General features: G+C 39.9%; 1 protein-coding gene across 1 annotated transcript; it reads right to left on the reverse strand.

The window, feature by feature from the left end:
• Positions 1–7,773: 7,773 nt before the first annotated feature.
• On the reverse strand, positions 7,774–11,224 carry LOC130463499 (uncharacterized). Its single transcript, XM_056832645.1, has 3 exons — positions 9,832–11,224; positions 8,699–9,783; positions 7,774–8,595 (listed from the first exon to the last, which is right to left on the reverse strand). The coding sequence occupies exons 1-3, from the start codon at positions 11,222–11,224 to the stop codon at positions 7,990–7,992; spliced, it is 3,084 nt and encodes a 1,027-aa protein (XP_056688623.1). The 3' UTR covers positions 7,774–7,989.
• Between the last annotated feature and the right edge of the window lie 2,655 nt (positions 11,225–13,879).

Consider the following 13,879-nt stretch of genomic DNA (forward strand, 5'->3'; position numbering starts at 1 on the left):
CTGCCATTTTACCAAAGTTTGAGGCGTTCAGGTAGAAACGCCGCAATTCAATTCAAATATTTTGAGGCGTTTTTCCCTAATTACGCCGCAAATGAATGATTGATTTGAGGCGTTTTTTAACGCCGCAAATCAATACAATTCATTTGCTGCCACTCTATTTGCTGCTACGCCTAAAACGCCGCAAATCAATATAAAAGTGACGCCTCAAATCAATATTTTTCTACTAGTGTGTATATGTACTGTTTTGCAGGTTATGAAGTGACTAGTATGGCCCAAATAGGATAGAAAATATGGTCTGCGTACCATTAATTTGAATGTAATTGGTCTAAAGTACCAAAGTTATTTTTCAATTCAAATATGGTCTGCGAACCATCAAATAGTTGTAATTAGTTATAGCTTATCCTATTTGAAGAAAATGGTGCCTCCCACGGAGATTTTCAAGACGGACTTTGAAGTCAAAGCTTCAAGATGAAGTCGGGCCATACTAGATCACAAATATCTTATGCATGTTTTAAGTTATTTATTGTTTTAAATATGTCTTAAAATGCATGAGATCAAAAGCTTGATTATGTTGCATGATTAAGGATTTTAGTTCACTTAAAATCTAACCAACATAGTAAGAGCCTTAAGTTCCAAACTTAAAAATTGAGTTAAAAGGTGCCATGCCAAAATATACACTTGCTTGGATATCCTTTACATCAATCTAGTAATAGTTTTCGCTCAGCGAGGTGTTACTTATTGGTCCTAAAGGGGCAAGGTACACAAATAATTGTGAGTACATGTTAGTTTTGGTGAAACTCAACGATATAAGTAAGGAGTCCTTTTATGTCGTGGCAAAATCGATAGGTTTACCTAACAAGTTCTTAGACGTACCTATCAACCAAGAGTAGTTTCTAGACTATTAGCAAAAGGATTTTGCTTACCTAAGATGTTTTAGGATTAAGTCGACAAACTGTGCTTAGTTCTTCAATGATTTTAGGATCTTGGAATCATTTTATTCACACCTGCCGGAACAATAAAATCGAATAAAATGCTAATAACTTGTTTGAATTGCATGGTTGCTTTAATTTCAAGTTATTATTCATGATAAATGTTTAGACTTTGCATGCTTCAATGTATGTTTTAATTATTGTTTATAATTAAATATCTTGCACTGCAATAAATCCTTTTAGAAAGGTAACAGTAAATTTCCTCGATTGGTAGTGAATCCAAGAACGATTCACGGAAAAGAGAGAAAGTGAGCAATTTAAAATGTACGTTTCTTATAGCGACTTTTATGGTTGTTTTCGAATATCAAAATCGAATGGCAAACCAATTGGTGCTTGTGAATTCAAAATACACTGTAGTTTTGAGATCATGAAGCATTGAGTTTAACACGCTCAGCTTTACCAATGGTTAACAACCTAATATCTTTTTCCATTTAATTCTCGAATGAGTCTAGTCCCTAGACATTCGAATAGATCGATGCTTAGAGAACTTTAGAAGCTTCTGGTAAGATCATCTAGTTGAAACAAAATATTCAACATAAATGGTAAAGAACCTTGTTGGGGTGACATTGGACATGTCTAACAAAGTATAAAAGTCAACACTAAAGAATTCAATTCTTAAGACTATAAGAAAGGGTACAAGAAATAGGAAAACAAAGGAACAAATGAAAGGAATTTACGATTCCGTTTCTACCTATAAGTTTATGTTTAAAGAGAAGTGACCTAGCAATCAAACTTCCTTGGTATCATATACCGCTTGAGGTTCTTACTTCGGTAATAACTCAAACAATGGAAGCTAGGATACACTAATGACCTACAAGTGGGAAACGAAGCATGGCAATGCTACATTAGTTGTAGGGTCATCTAGTTTGTTTTAAGTCCTTTCAAGGCTGGAACTTAATGGCTATTTTGTTCCATAATCAGCATACCTAAATTTCTGCTTCAAACACAGAAAGACTCACATTCAAGAAAAACAAAAACAATGTTTGTTTGTTTATTTGAATGAAATGGTCAATTACAGGTTGAGTCAATATGCTTGATTAAAACAAACAACTCTTTAAAGAACTTTACTAGGTTCAAATCAACCCCTTGATTTGAGTTCCACTAAATCTTTGGCATTGTTGCTTAGACCATATCAACAAGTTAACATTCAAAAGCTCTATTTTAATGGACTTTTGAAAGTTGATTGATTTCTAGATCATTTTAAGACAACCAGTCTTACTTGTTGAAAGTAACAAAAGATATGAACTATTGTTAGAACGCCTAGACAATAGAGTTCAAAGCTAAAGAAAAATTTTATGACTTTATTATTTCACATGGATTTGAGTGAATATAGGTTTATTTACTCAAAAGTGATATAAGTTGAATCTGTTTGGCTAGTTCAAAGATTCAGAAGTATAAAATCCACTTGGTAAGAAATCATAAAGATCTAGGTTAGATCATGTTAATGATTACTTGAGACCAAATATGATCATCAATGATTGTGTGTTGTAATTTCACAATCTAGCTCCATAAGATATGGCATATCTTAGTTGGAATAATCGAAGTCAATTAGTACTTGATTCGATCAATGATGGATCATAAAACTTTTCCTATAATTTCTAAAACAAAATGCTCAACTACCACCAAACTAAACCAAATTCGTCAAAACTATTGAAAAGTAATTTCAGAATAACTTTTCATAAAATATATCTAGAGAGTTGCAAAACTCAGTGGGAGCTTAGTTTTTGTCATTTCGACAAACTAAGGCCCAAGTATAGATATATGTTTCATTGTGATTTATTCAAATGAGGCACAAGGGTATTGTTTCTACCACGAATTTTTGAGAACATAATGTTTGTTTGCTCGAAATAATGTCCTTTTGGAGATTCGTTTCCAAAATGACAAGTGGGAGAAAATAGACCTCGAAAGTCTTCGAGACGAACAACAAACATAAACGGACATTCCGGAGGCTTTTCGAAGTGCTTCAGAAAATCCGAACTTATTCTTTAAGGACTTTAGAAGTGGCTTTAAAGAATAGACATCTCTTAGAAGACTTTACAAGTGCTTCAAGGAGAACAGAATATTCAAAGGACTTTCAAGTGGCTATTGATATTCTATTGTTTGATGTTCTATACCCTAGTAGGCATAAAGTTCAAGTCACTGGAACTATGAGATTCTTCTATTAGATAGTGAAGAATCATGGAGTTCAGGTCACTGAAACTATGCAATTCTTCTATTAGATAGTGAAGAAACCTACAACTTGCAGTCAAACTATTATCATGTAGATTAATGAGTTTGTGACTTGTGAGAAAGCTATGACGAAACCTAGATTCCCTAAAATGGTTAGAGGCCATATATAGACTCAAATGTTTTAAATGGTTAGAGGCCATAAAACATACTCAATGTTTTGATGACAAAATTGAAATTTTGTTGATTTGCAAGAATGGGTTCACACCTATTGGTTGCAAGTTTGTTTTAAGGATAAAAACCATCAAACATGGAATTGTGTTCACACACAAAGCTAGATTAGTTGCTAAAGGTTACAAGCAAATTCATGGTGTAAATTGTGTTGAAACCTCATGCATAATCGTAATGCTCAAGTCTATAATTCAAGCAATGATTGCATATTGGTACATATAGCAATTGGATGACAAAACGTATTCCTCAATCAAATGTTGGAATAAACTATGTACATGGTATGTCATAGGATTTGTGGATCCAAATAAATGCTTGAAAGAGAAAGCTAGCTTATAAAATCTAAGTACAGATTTAAGCAAGCAATTGGGAATTGGAACTGTATTTTAAGTGAAGCTAATAAGCATTTTAGTTTCATAAAATATACATGATTCTTATACATATATAAGAAGTTTAGTGGGAGTACATAAAAACTTAATTGGTCCTATGTGTATCACACACATATCTCTCTATTGTAAAATAACATTCAAATGCTAATGACTTAGATTTGAGATTATTCATCAATGATGGACCATGGCGAAACTTAGTACATACTGGGTATTAAGATCTATTTACAAAGATCTTATGATATTGTTTTGGATTAAGTAATGGCATTTACTAAATCAAACACGAAAGTCTCCATTGGAGATATTCGACCCATGTGAATAAATCTAAGTAAAGGATGTTTTAACTATGTATAAGCATTTACTAAGTTAAACATCAAAGAGTCTAAATGAGATTCTTAACCTATATTATATGTCAAAGAATTTAGCTGAATTTAGTATCTACTGAAACTAGATAAGCTAAAGTTACATGAATAGAATTCAATTGGGAAATATTCTGCAAAAGAATTTATCATGTATGATATAATATGAGGATCGCCAAAAACGTATCGTATGACTTTAGGCATGACGAACATATACCAATCTCTATTGATCTAAGTGAAGATCAACTAGATTGAGATCAAGAATACTTATGGTACTTGAAATGATACATAGGAATAGTTCTTGATTCAAGGAAATAAAGATATGCTAAATATTGATGCTACACGCATAAACACTGGCAAAGGATCAAGCAAGACCCTTTGGAGTTAACCATTGATAAGGACGAGCTATAGAGCATCGGGTTTTGAAATGACAACATGGATTGGAGATCATGAGTTGTTGCGTGGGAAATTAAAATAATAATTTCTATGTTCTAAGATATAGTTGGAGAGTCTTCCACATATCTATGAACTGCTTGGATAGGTAAATCCAAACAAAGCATCACTAGCAACCTATACAGTTGAAGTAAAAGTAATTATTGCCTAAGAAGCAATAAAACAGGGTTGTTTAAAGTTCTTCACTGAACTTGGGTAGATCACCTATCTGCTGGCTTGATGGTTCTTCATTGAAAAATGCGTGGAACCACTCTTGAAGCAAGAAAAACGTCTGCTAACTTGATGGTTCTTCATTGCAAAATGAGTAAAACCACCATCAAAGTAAGAAAGACTAGATCACATAATAAACAAACTCGAAAAGATCTTATCATCATATCTCGAAGAACATTCGATGAAAATGATATTAAGATTGGCAAAGCATGATAACTAAACCTATGCAACAAATGAGAAGCAACACTCACGTTGTAGCACTGGAAATCAAGCATAGCTTTGAATTCCATGAACTGTTTTAAAGATGGGTTTGAGGCCCATGGTTATAAAACATTGGGGTTGAACATTTATCATATATGAAATATATTTTCATATTCCATTTAATCTTGGTTTAGTATTAAATGATGAGTCCCTTCAAATTTGACGATATATTCAAGATAGACTGTCAGGACCAGTCCTGTGACTAAGAAATGTCTATCAAGTGAACTTGAATGTCAAAGGTTGAAAATGGTCCCTAATCGGAGTTTTCTATAAAATTGGACGCATAGAAAACGTTAGACGATTAGAATGCAAGATGACTAGTAGTTCTGTTTCTTGAACTATGTGGACATGGCAATGTCATAATCATTTGCATAGATACTTACTTCGGGAAGACTAGTATCGGACAAGACCTATAAAACTTTACTGTAAGAGATGAAAATCTGTCATGAGTAAATTTCATTAAATTATTAGACACTAAATCCTCAATACCTGAGTGATTTGAGATTACTTGTTTGAGAACTGGTTGCTTTGACGTTGACCAACCGTCGCACCGTAAAAGGAGGCTATAAAGGCAACGCTCAGGTAATCACCTATCAAACGAAGTCTAATCTCAAGATCGCAAGATTGGGATTGTCCTCCCATAAATCGGGATGAGATGCTTAAAAGTTGTACAAGGCCACTCGGAGAGCTAGAAACTGTGAAATGCATGGCCGTGCTCGGATGAATCATAGGCTATGATTATCTGTCTATTTGATCAGTTGAACTCTGAAACCGAGGAACACCTCTGGACGTAATAAGGATGACAACTCTTACCTTATGTTCAAGAGCAAGCATCGAGCGACAAAGGAATTAGGAAATGCACACTTGTCCCTAAGGACAAGTGGGAGACTGAAGGAAATAATGCCCTTGGTCCAAGTATGCATTCTATGTTAAGTCTAATAAATGCGGTTCAGTATTAATTAACAAGTTAATAATTCAGTGAGATCAAGTGAGCTGAATGCCTAGCTAGAGGCCGCTTCAGTTCAAGTGGAATTAATGATATTAATCCACAGCTTACTCTTGACTGAACCCGTAGGGTCACACAAATAGTACGTAAACGGATCAAGTATTTAATAGCATTAAATACTCCATCTATGAATATTCGGAACCGACGGATCTTGGTTTCAGTGGGAGCTAAGATCGTCACAGGCAAGGAATGAATACTCCGAAACGATGATATTGCCGGAAACGGAAATATGGATCGTATCGGAAATATAAATATTATCCAAGTCGTAGATGTTGCCGGAAACGGAAACATGGTACGTGTCGGAAAATATTATCGGAAATGGAAATATTGCCAGAATCGGAAATATTGCCGGAAACGGAAATATTGTCAGAATCGGAAATATTACCGGAATCGGAAAATAATTCCGGAAACGGAAATATTAAATATTTGTTCGAAACGGAAATTAATTCCGGAATCGGAAATATTAAATATTGTTCGTATCGGAAATGAATTCCGGAATCGGAAAATTTAATCGGAAGCGCGTCGTACGAATAAGCATCGGACGAGGCCTGCCGGACGAGGCCCAGCACGAAGCCAGGCCATCGCCCAGCAAGCCAAGCGCGCCGCACAAACAGCCACGCCAGGCCCAGCGCAAGGCCAGGCCCAGCAGGCTGCGCGCAGCGCGCAGCGCGCGCAGCGCGCACAGCGCGCGCAGCGCGCAGCGCGCGCGGGCGCTGAGTGGGCTGCTGCTCGCGCGCACGCATGGGGCCCATCGTGGCTGCCGTGCGTGTGTGTGCAAGTGTTTGTGTTCGTGCACGTTTCCTAAAACATGCAGAGTTCGGTTAATGATTAAATTCCTAATTCTATAAATTAATTAAATTAGAGTTCTTGTAGGATTCTAGGTTTAATTAATTTGTATCTGAATAGGATTTCGATTCCCTTTCCATACCGCTATAAATATGAGGCTAGGGCTCACAATTTATAACACAAGTTTCAAAGTATTCAAAGTGAGTTTTTGAGAGAAAAATTCAGTCACACATTTGCCTATAAAGTGCCGAAAATAATAGTACCTTAAGGGCGATTCTAGTTGGTCAATCTTAAGGCGGATCCGGACGTGCTGTGGACTATCTACGGAGGGACGACACTTGGAGTCCTAAAGACTTGTTCTTGTTCGGTTCGGGCGCAGCTAGGGAAGGCACGCAACAAAGAGTATGCATCTAATCTATGCTAAATGATTATGTGTAAATAATATGTTTTCCTGGGTTTATGGTTTTTCCGCATGATTTATGAATTGTCATATGTATCATAACCTAACACTATCAGCTTGCTGACTCGGGGTGATGTATAATCAAAAATCGTGATTCAAACCCTTAAAGTAGGTCAGCAAGGCTACTATCAGCTTGCTGACTCGGGGTGATGTATAATCAAAAATCGTGATTCAAACCCTTAAAGTAGGTCAGCAAGGCTACTATCAGCTTGCTGACTAGGGGTGATACGAATCAAACCCTTAAAGTAGCTCAGCAAGGCTACTATCAGCTTGCTGACTCGGGGTAGTGTATAGTCAAATATCATGATTCAAAACCCTTAAAGTAAGTCAGCAAGGCTACTATCAGCTTGCTGACTCGGGGTAAAGTACCAGACTCAAACAGCACAATTGCATAAATGAAGGCAAGCATAAAATAGAAAAATAAAATAAACAACACAATATCATAAGCATAAGAGTAACACCATCTGAATAAAGCAAATTCGACAGCCAACACCAAAACTGACATTTGTTAGCTGATCAAAAATGGCACAAGGTAAAGTTTACAAAAACAAGCATAAAATATCCCAGGGCAAAAAGTGCCACAAACAGCTGATACCAAAAGTGCGTCTAAAAAAATAAACTAATCTTTAAAAGCAGCAACGCCAGATGAACCACAGGATGATACCGGTGATGACTGCCCGCACCTTCAAACTTGTTGATGATCCTTCTGGTTGGTACTGGAAGACAGCAGGGCAGGATCCAGGTAGTCTTCTTCCTTCAGCTCAATGGGAGGGAGAGTCAAAGGATCAGCATTCTGAATAATCTCCTCCGGAATGATCTGTGACTCCCAACCGGTTGGTACCCTGTGCTTTTCCTCCACCAGGAAAGCATACTCAATATCCTCACAGTCCTCCTTGGTAAGGCCAATACCATGAACGCCACAACGGTGGGCAGCAAACCAGCCACCGTTATGACTATCCGTGATACGCTTACTATAGGTCTGGGACCGAGAAAATCGCAAGGCACCATCCCGAGCACCGGTCTTGTAAGCAGCTTTGGCCTTCTCATCCGCCTCCAGCAACTTCTCAGACAGCTCTTTGTTTTTGGTCTCCTCTGCCTCCAGTTTGTTCGCAACATTCTCCAACTCTTGGTTGCGTTGCTTCACCCTTTTCAGCTCAGAAGTCTTTTGGTCCAGATCTTGCTTGGCGTCATTCACCTGCTTCTCCAGCTCAGCCTGCCTTTTCTGAAGGTCTTCATTCTGCTCCTGGTAGCAGAGGTACAGCTTCACAAGCTCCACTGCAGAGTTGCAGGCCTACAAAAGACAAATCGTCAAAAAACAACACCGATTACATACCTTGAACAAATATATATATATATACAAAAAGCATACCATAAAAGTAGCACCGATTTCATACCTTGAGCAAGTCATTCATATGTTGGGCAGCCGGCGCGTCAATCTCAGCAGCAGGATTGTCGCGAGGAGTAGCCAGATCCTTCAAAGCCCTCCAACCCATGCAACCACCTCCTTTGCAGTCATCGGTGAGTATCGACTCACCACGAAGAAGATCAATTTTAGGGTTCCAGGATTCGTCAGGCTCACCAGGAGGAACCTCAAAGTACTTCATCTTCCTGGGAGTCAAGCAAATCGGAGTCTTCTCAATCCACTCTCCAGGACGGACGAAGACACCCATGTTCAGACCAGAGCTGGTACCAGCGCTCTGGCTAGGGCGAACATACCCAGAAGAGGTATGAAGAGTAGGAGGCATGAGAGGAGGAGTCTTCTGGCCCATACCAGCAACATCAGTATCATTAACCTCTTGCTCCTGATTCTGGCGGGTTGGAGTCATAAGGTCCACAACCATCAAGTCTGGTTGGGCTATCGGCTCAACATTCTCAACAGCATCACCCCCTTGGCCTGCGACGTTCGCATCGGCAGCTGATTCAATACCCTTCTCAGGAGACTTCTGCTGAGACTTGTCAGGGGCAGGCTGTGTAGTACCGTCCACTCGAGACCGATTCACCCGAGTGAAGGGTTGGTTACGATCGCGAGGACGCCTGCCAGTAAGGGCAGCACCACGACCGCAATCCAAACTTTTAAAACCACCAGCCATGTCAGGAGCAGTATGGACGGTCTTGAAGACAGGTCTTGGAGCAGGGTTGTCGGGAGCAGTATGAGTCGTTTTGAAAACAACTCCAGTAGGTGCACGGATGGAAAGTGGTTTGGGAGCTGGTATGGAGCTTAATCTTTTTGTCTTCTTAGCAGGAGACTCACTCACAACCTCCTCCCGAGTCGAACCACGCTTTTTGTTGGCTTGGGTTGCGTAGGTCGACAGAGTAGAAAACACGCCTTTCGGATTGGGAGGGTTGTTGGTAGTAGGACGACCGTCTTCGCCCAAACCAAGAATAGCAAAGTTGAGAGTATGCAGACCTGGTAAGAAAAAACAAACAAAAGATTTAAACACAGACAAACAGAAAATGCGTACAAAACAAGAAAAGCATACTTAAACAATATAAGAGGGGGATATAGCTATCAGCCCCACGACCATACCAAGAGTATGGGTGTGGCACAAGCCAACTGCAGACAGCGGCCCATTTCCCAAAATATACTTAGCAGGAGGCAACCAGTACTTAGGAACGGTCACAGACTTCTGCAAACCGGTGTCAACATGCAAACAGGACACAAACTGGTGGGCCCTTTTCTCCCTGAAACCCAACTCCCGAATGGGGTAATGGTTCATATGAGGACGGGGGAGATGAAAGCGAGTCCGAATGGGGAAATCAGAAGGCACTCTCAACCAATAGAACTTCTTTTCCCAATCTTTACAGCTAGACAGCTTGGGGTTGACTGTCATTTTGCTTGCCTTGGTGTAAAAAGACCACCATCCAGACTTCTTCTTGTACTTTTTCAACCAAATCAGCCGCCTAAACAGGTTAATGGTTTGGGGCCATTGTTTAAAAGATAGCAGCCAGGTAAAAGCCACAACATTCCTCACTACCTGAGGCGTTACCTGCGCCAAACATACATTCCAAGCCCGGAATACCTTCTCTATAAAAGGATGAAGAGGAAATCGGAGGCCGAAATCTAGATGATGGGCATACACGCCGATATGATCAGGAGGACAATCCAAAATCACACTCCCCTCAGCAGGAATCACGAGACGGTACCCTTTGGGCAGTTTCAAATACTCTTTGGCCCAGCGCGGATGGTCGTCTTTGATAGCCCTATCACGAAAAGATTTGATTATTTTAGCTTTGTAAACGGCACTACCAGCAGGAGGAGGACTCTCAACCCTGTAGCTCATCTCCTCCGTATCGGAATCTGGTTCCACATCCAGATCCCCTTCTCTCAATACCTGCTCACACAGAGAGGCCACGTCTTCACCATCATCCCACAACCGGCCAATATCATCATCAGACTCCAAAATTGAATCCCCTACATCCTCATCATCTCCCCCACCACTACCGGCGGAGTTATCGGACCCCGCAACATCGTTAGCACGACTGCTAACCTCCCCTTCATCCATCTGACGGCTCCCACCAGCCACGTCCTCTAGATGGGCACCCCTGACGGCATCCTGGTTAAAAGACACAACAACATTGCCAAAATTAGTGCCATAGTCACCATATCCTTTACCGGCAGGGTCCATAAATTGCGTCCATGATCGAAGTTCGTACTCAAGGGAAATAGAGGGAGCATCCACTGCCGGGATTGTTTCGCAGTTATCTACTAAATTCAAATCATGACGAATGTCGGCTCGTACCTGTTTGCGCATATGAGCCTGTAATTCCTTTGCAGCATCCTCGTAAGACGGCTCAAAATAGTCAGAGGCAGACGGCTTATCATCATCCTCAAAATTGACATCCTCAGAGGTAGACGCAGGGTCAGCATCGTCATACCCAGCCCCACTCAACACATTATCACTATCTCGCTCACTCGACATTACACCCAAATATAAACCTATACGAAGGAAGAAACAAAAACAAAAAAGACTATACCTTCTCGCACAACGGAAATTTAGCAGCCCAGAACCGAGGTACAACACTTCCGCAAGCACCACAGTCAGCAACAGAAACAGCGCCGAAAAAATAACTCGCAGGAACAAAGGAGAAGATTTGAGAAAGAGAGAGAAAAGTTTGAAGAAAAGAGCGAAAGTGTTTTGACGTTTTAAGAAAAGAAAGTTAAATAGTCAAAAATCGAGGAAAACGGGCGATTTGACAGTTAAAGGCAGTTGAAAGGACAGAGCAAATCTCAGCCATTGAAATAAAATGATAAAGCGACACGCGTCGCATAGCACGCAGATGCATCACACGTGGAATAAATTTAAGCGGTACAAATTCAAAATACTTCCTAAAAAATTCCAAAATCTCAAGGGGGCTAGTCAGCATCCAAAACCTCAAGGGGGCTAGTCAGCATCCAAAATCTCAAGGGGGCTAGTCAGCATCCAAAATCTCAAGGGGGCTAGTCAGCATCCAAAACCTCAAGGGGGCTAGTCAGCATCCAAAATCTCAAGGGGACTAGTCAGCGTCCAAGCATCCCCAAAGGAGCATATCGGTAAGAGGGAGCGGGACACCCTATCTGCTTAGTTTCAGCGAAATTACAGGTGGTATTCACTACGAGAAAGCTAATCAGCACTTAACACATAAACACACCAGCATTTCGCGGAAAGCGCGCAGTCTGAGGGGGCTAGTTGTAGGGAGAGCACTATTTTCAGAGCAAGCACATCAGTCAAGACAGATATGCTCACTCTGAGGGGGCTAGTTGTACGGGTATGCTACCAGCTGGCTGGTAGCATCGCCAAACTGTTAAGGAGGCACGTGACCAGTTATTATTAATCCTTAACGGCAGTTATTATTCCCTACCAGCATCTCTTACAAGCCGGTAGGGGGGAGGCACGTGACCAAACCAAGAGGTCAACGGGTCGCTATCAATCGGGTAGGACCCATTTGTCCGTACGCCCGACCCACGCCTATATATATGGGCTTAATTTATGACAAAAGGTACGCAAACACAATCATTTCCACTAAAACCAAAATACTTATCACTCATCATACCTGACTTTAGCATCGGAGGGGGGATCCTCGAATCACCCTCGAGGCTAGTTCATCTTTGTTATCTGCGCAGGATATCATCAGCATAACAGCAGCACCCAACCAGCAAGACATCTCCAACCGTTCCCAAATCCTACCGGAACATATAGTATTAGGATATTTATTTGAATTGATTCTAGAATACTCTTTTTTGCACAATCAAAACGAAATTTTAGGGAAATTTTCTATTTACTATATGGCTGTGTTATGGAATTAACTCTACATTAAACTTTCCTTCACATATTACATTACTTTTGGAAGAAGAAGAGAGGAATTGATGGAGGTGGATCACATAGCAAGAAAGGCGCGGAACCAGCTGAGTTTGTTGGATCAGTGCATTGACATCGCCCCCATGCCTTTTAGATGATATCTCAGAAAACAATCAAACTAATTTTTTGAAAGCGTGTTCGCTTCGTCACTTTTGGGCCATCTGTGGCTGTAGTCTTATCCCCACTGGGAGTAGTTAAACTATGTTTTAGTTTTGCTGTACTGAATTATGCTGCTTTGCTCGTTAAGTTTTTTAATCTAAGTCAATCCTTATTACCAAAAAAAAAAAATTATTACATTACTTTTTCTTTTTAGCTCCCCGTCTACGCAAATTCTTATTTATTGTACATTGGAGTAAAAGTTAACTCAAAATGCTTAAAAGTTAAGCTTATATAGGTAAAAGTTATCTATTTTTTAGTGATAATTTTTTTGATTTTAGTAAAACTTATTTCTTCAAAATCAATAATAATGTATAAAATTAATCATTTAACCCTTTAAAATATTTATCTATCAACTTTTTTTTATTAATATAAAAGTTAATCAAAACTAGGTTAAAGTTATAGAAAAATGGGTAAAAGTTATCTTGGTGTACAATAAATTTATTGTACACCTTGTGCGCACAAGACCTTTTGCCTCCACTACAAGGAAGTGGTTGATTACCAACTGAATTTACCAACCGCCAAAAAAATGGTCAGTAAAACAAAATTTACCAACCGCTGAAAAAACAGTCGTTAATTTACCAACTGGATTTTTAGCGGTCGCTATTTTATAAATTTACCGTCCGCTTGTACAGCAGTCGTTAATTTAGTGACCGCTTTTCCCTGTGTTCCGACTACGCAGCAGTCGCTAAATATACGACTAATTCCAAAAGACATTTAAAATTTTAGTAACCGCTTATTTATTATCTCCCACCAAATTTGCGGTCGGTATTTGGATTTTTTTTTAAAAAAAAATGAGCGGTCAAACAAATTAATGCCATACCAACCAGTACAACAAATCAATTCCTACTAGCAGTCGTTAACATTCCCAAAAAAAATTGCTATAAGGAGAAGGAGCGGCGATTTGGCCGGAAAATCACCCTCACCGCCCACCCGCGCCACCCCAACCGCACCGTCACCCACCCAGGCAGCCGCGGTACCTTCCCGCCAGCCGCGCGCTGTCCCGCTGTCCCGGCCACCCATCCAGCTACCTTGGCAGTCGCTAAATTAGTGACCGCCTAAGCAGTCGCTAAATTAGTGACC

This window comes from Spinacia oleracea, chromosome 6, assembly GCF_020520425.1.
Source record: "Spinacia oleracea cultivar Varoflay chromosome 6, BTI_SOV_V1, whole genome shotgun sequence".
NCBI lineage: Eukaryota > Viridiplantae > Streptophyta > Magnoliopsida > Caryophyllales > Amaranthaceae > Spinacia > Spinacia oleracea.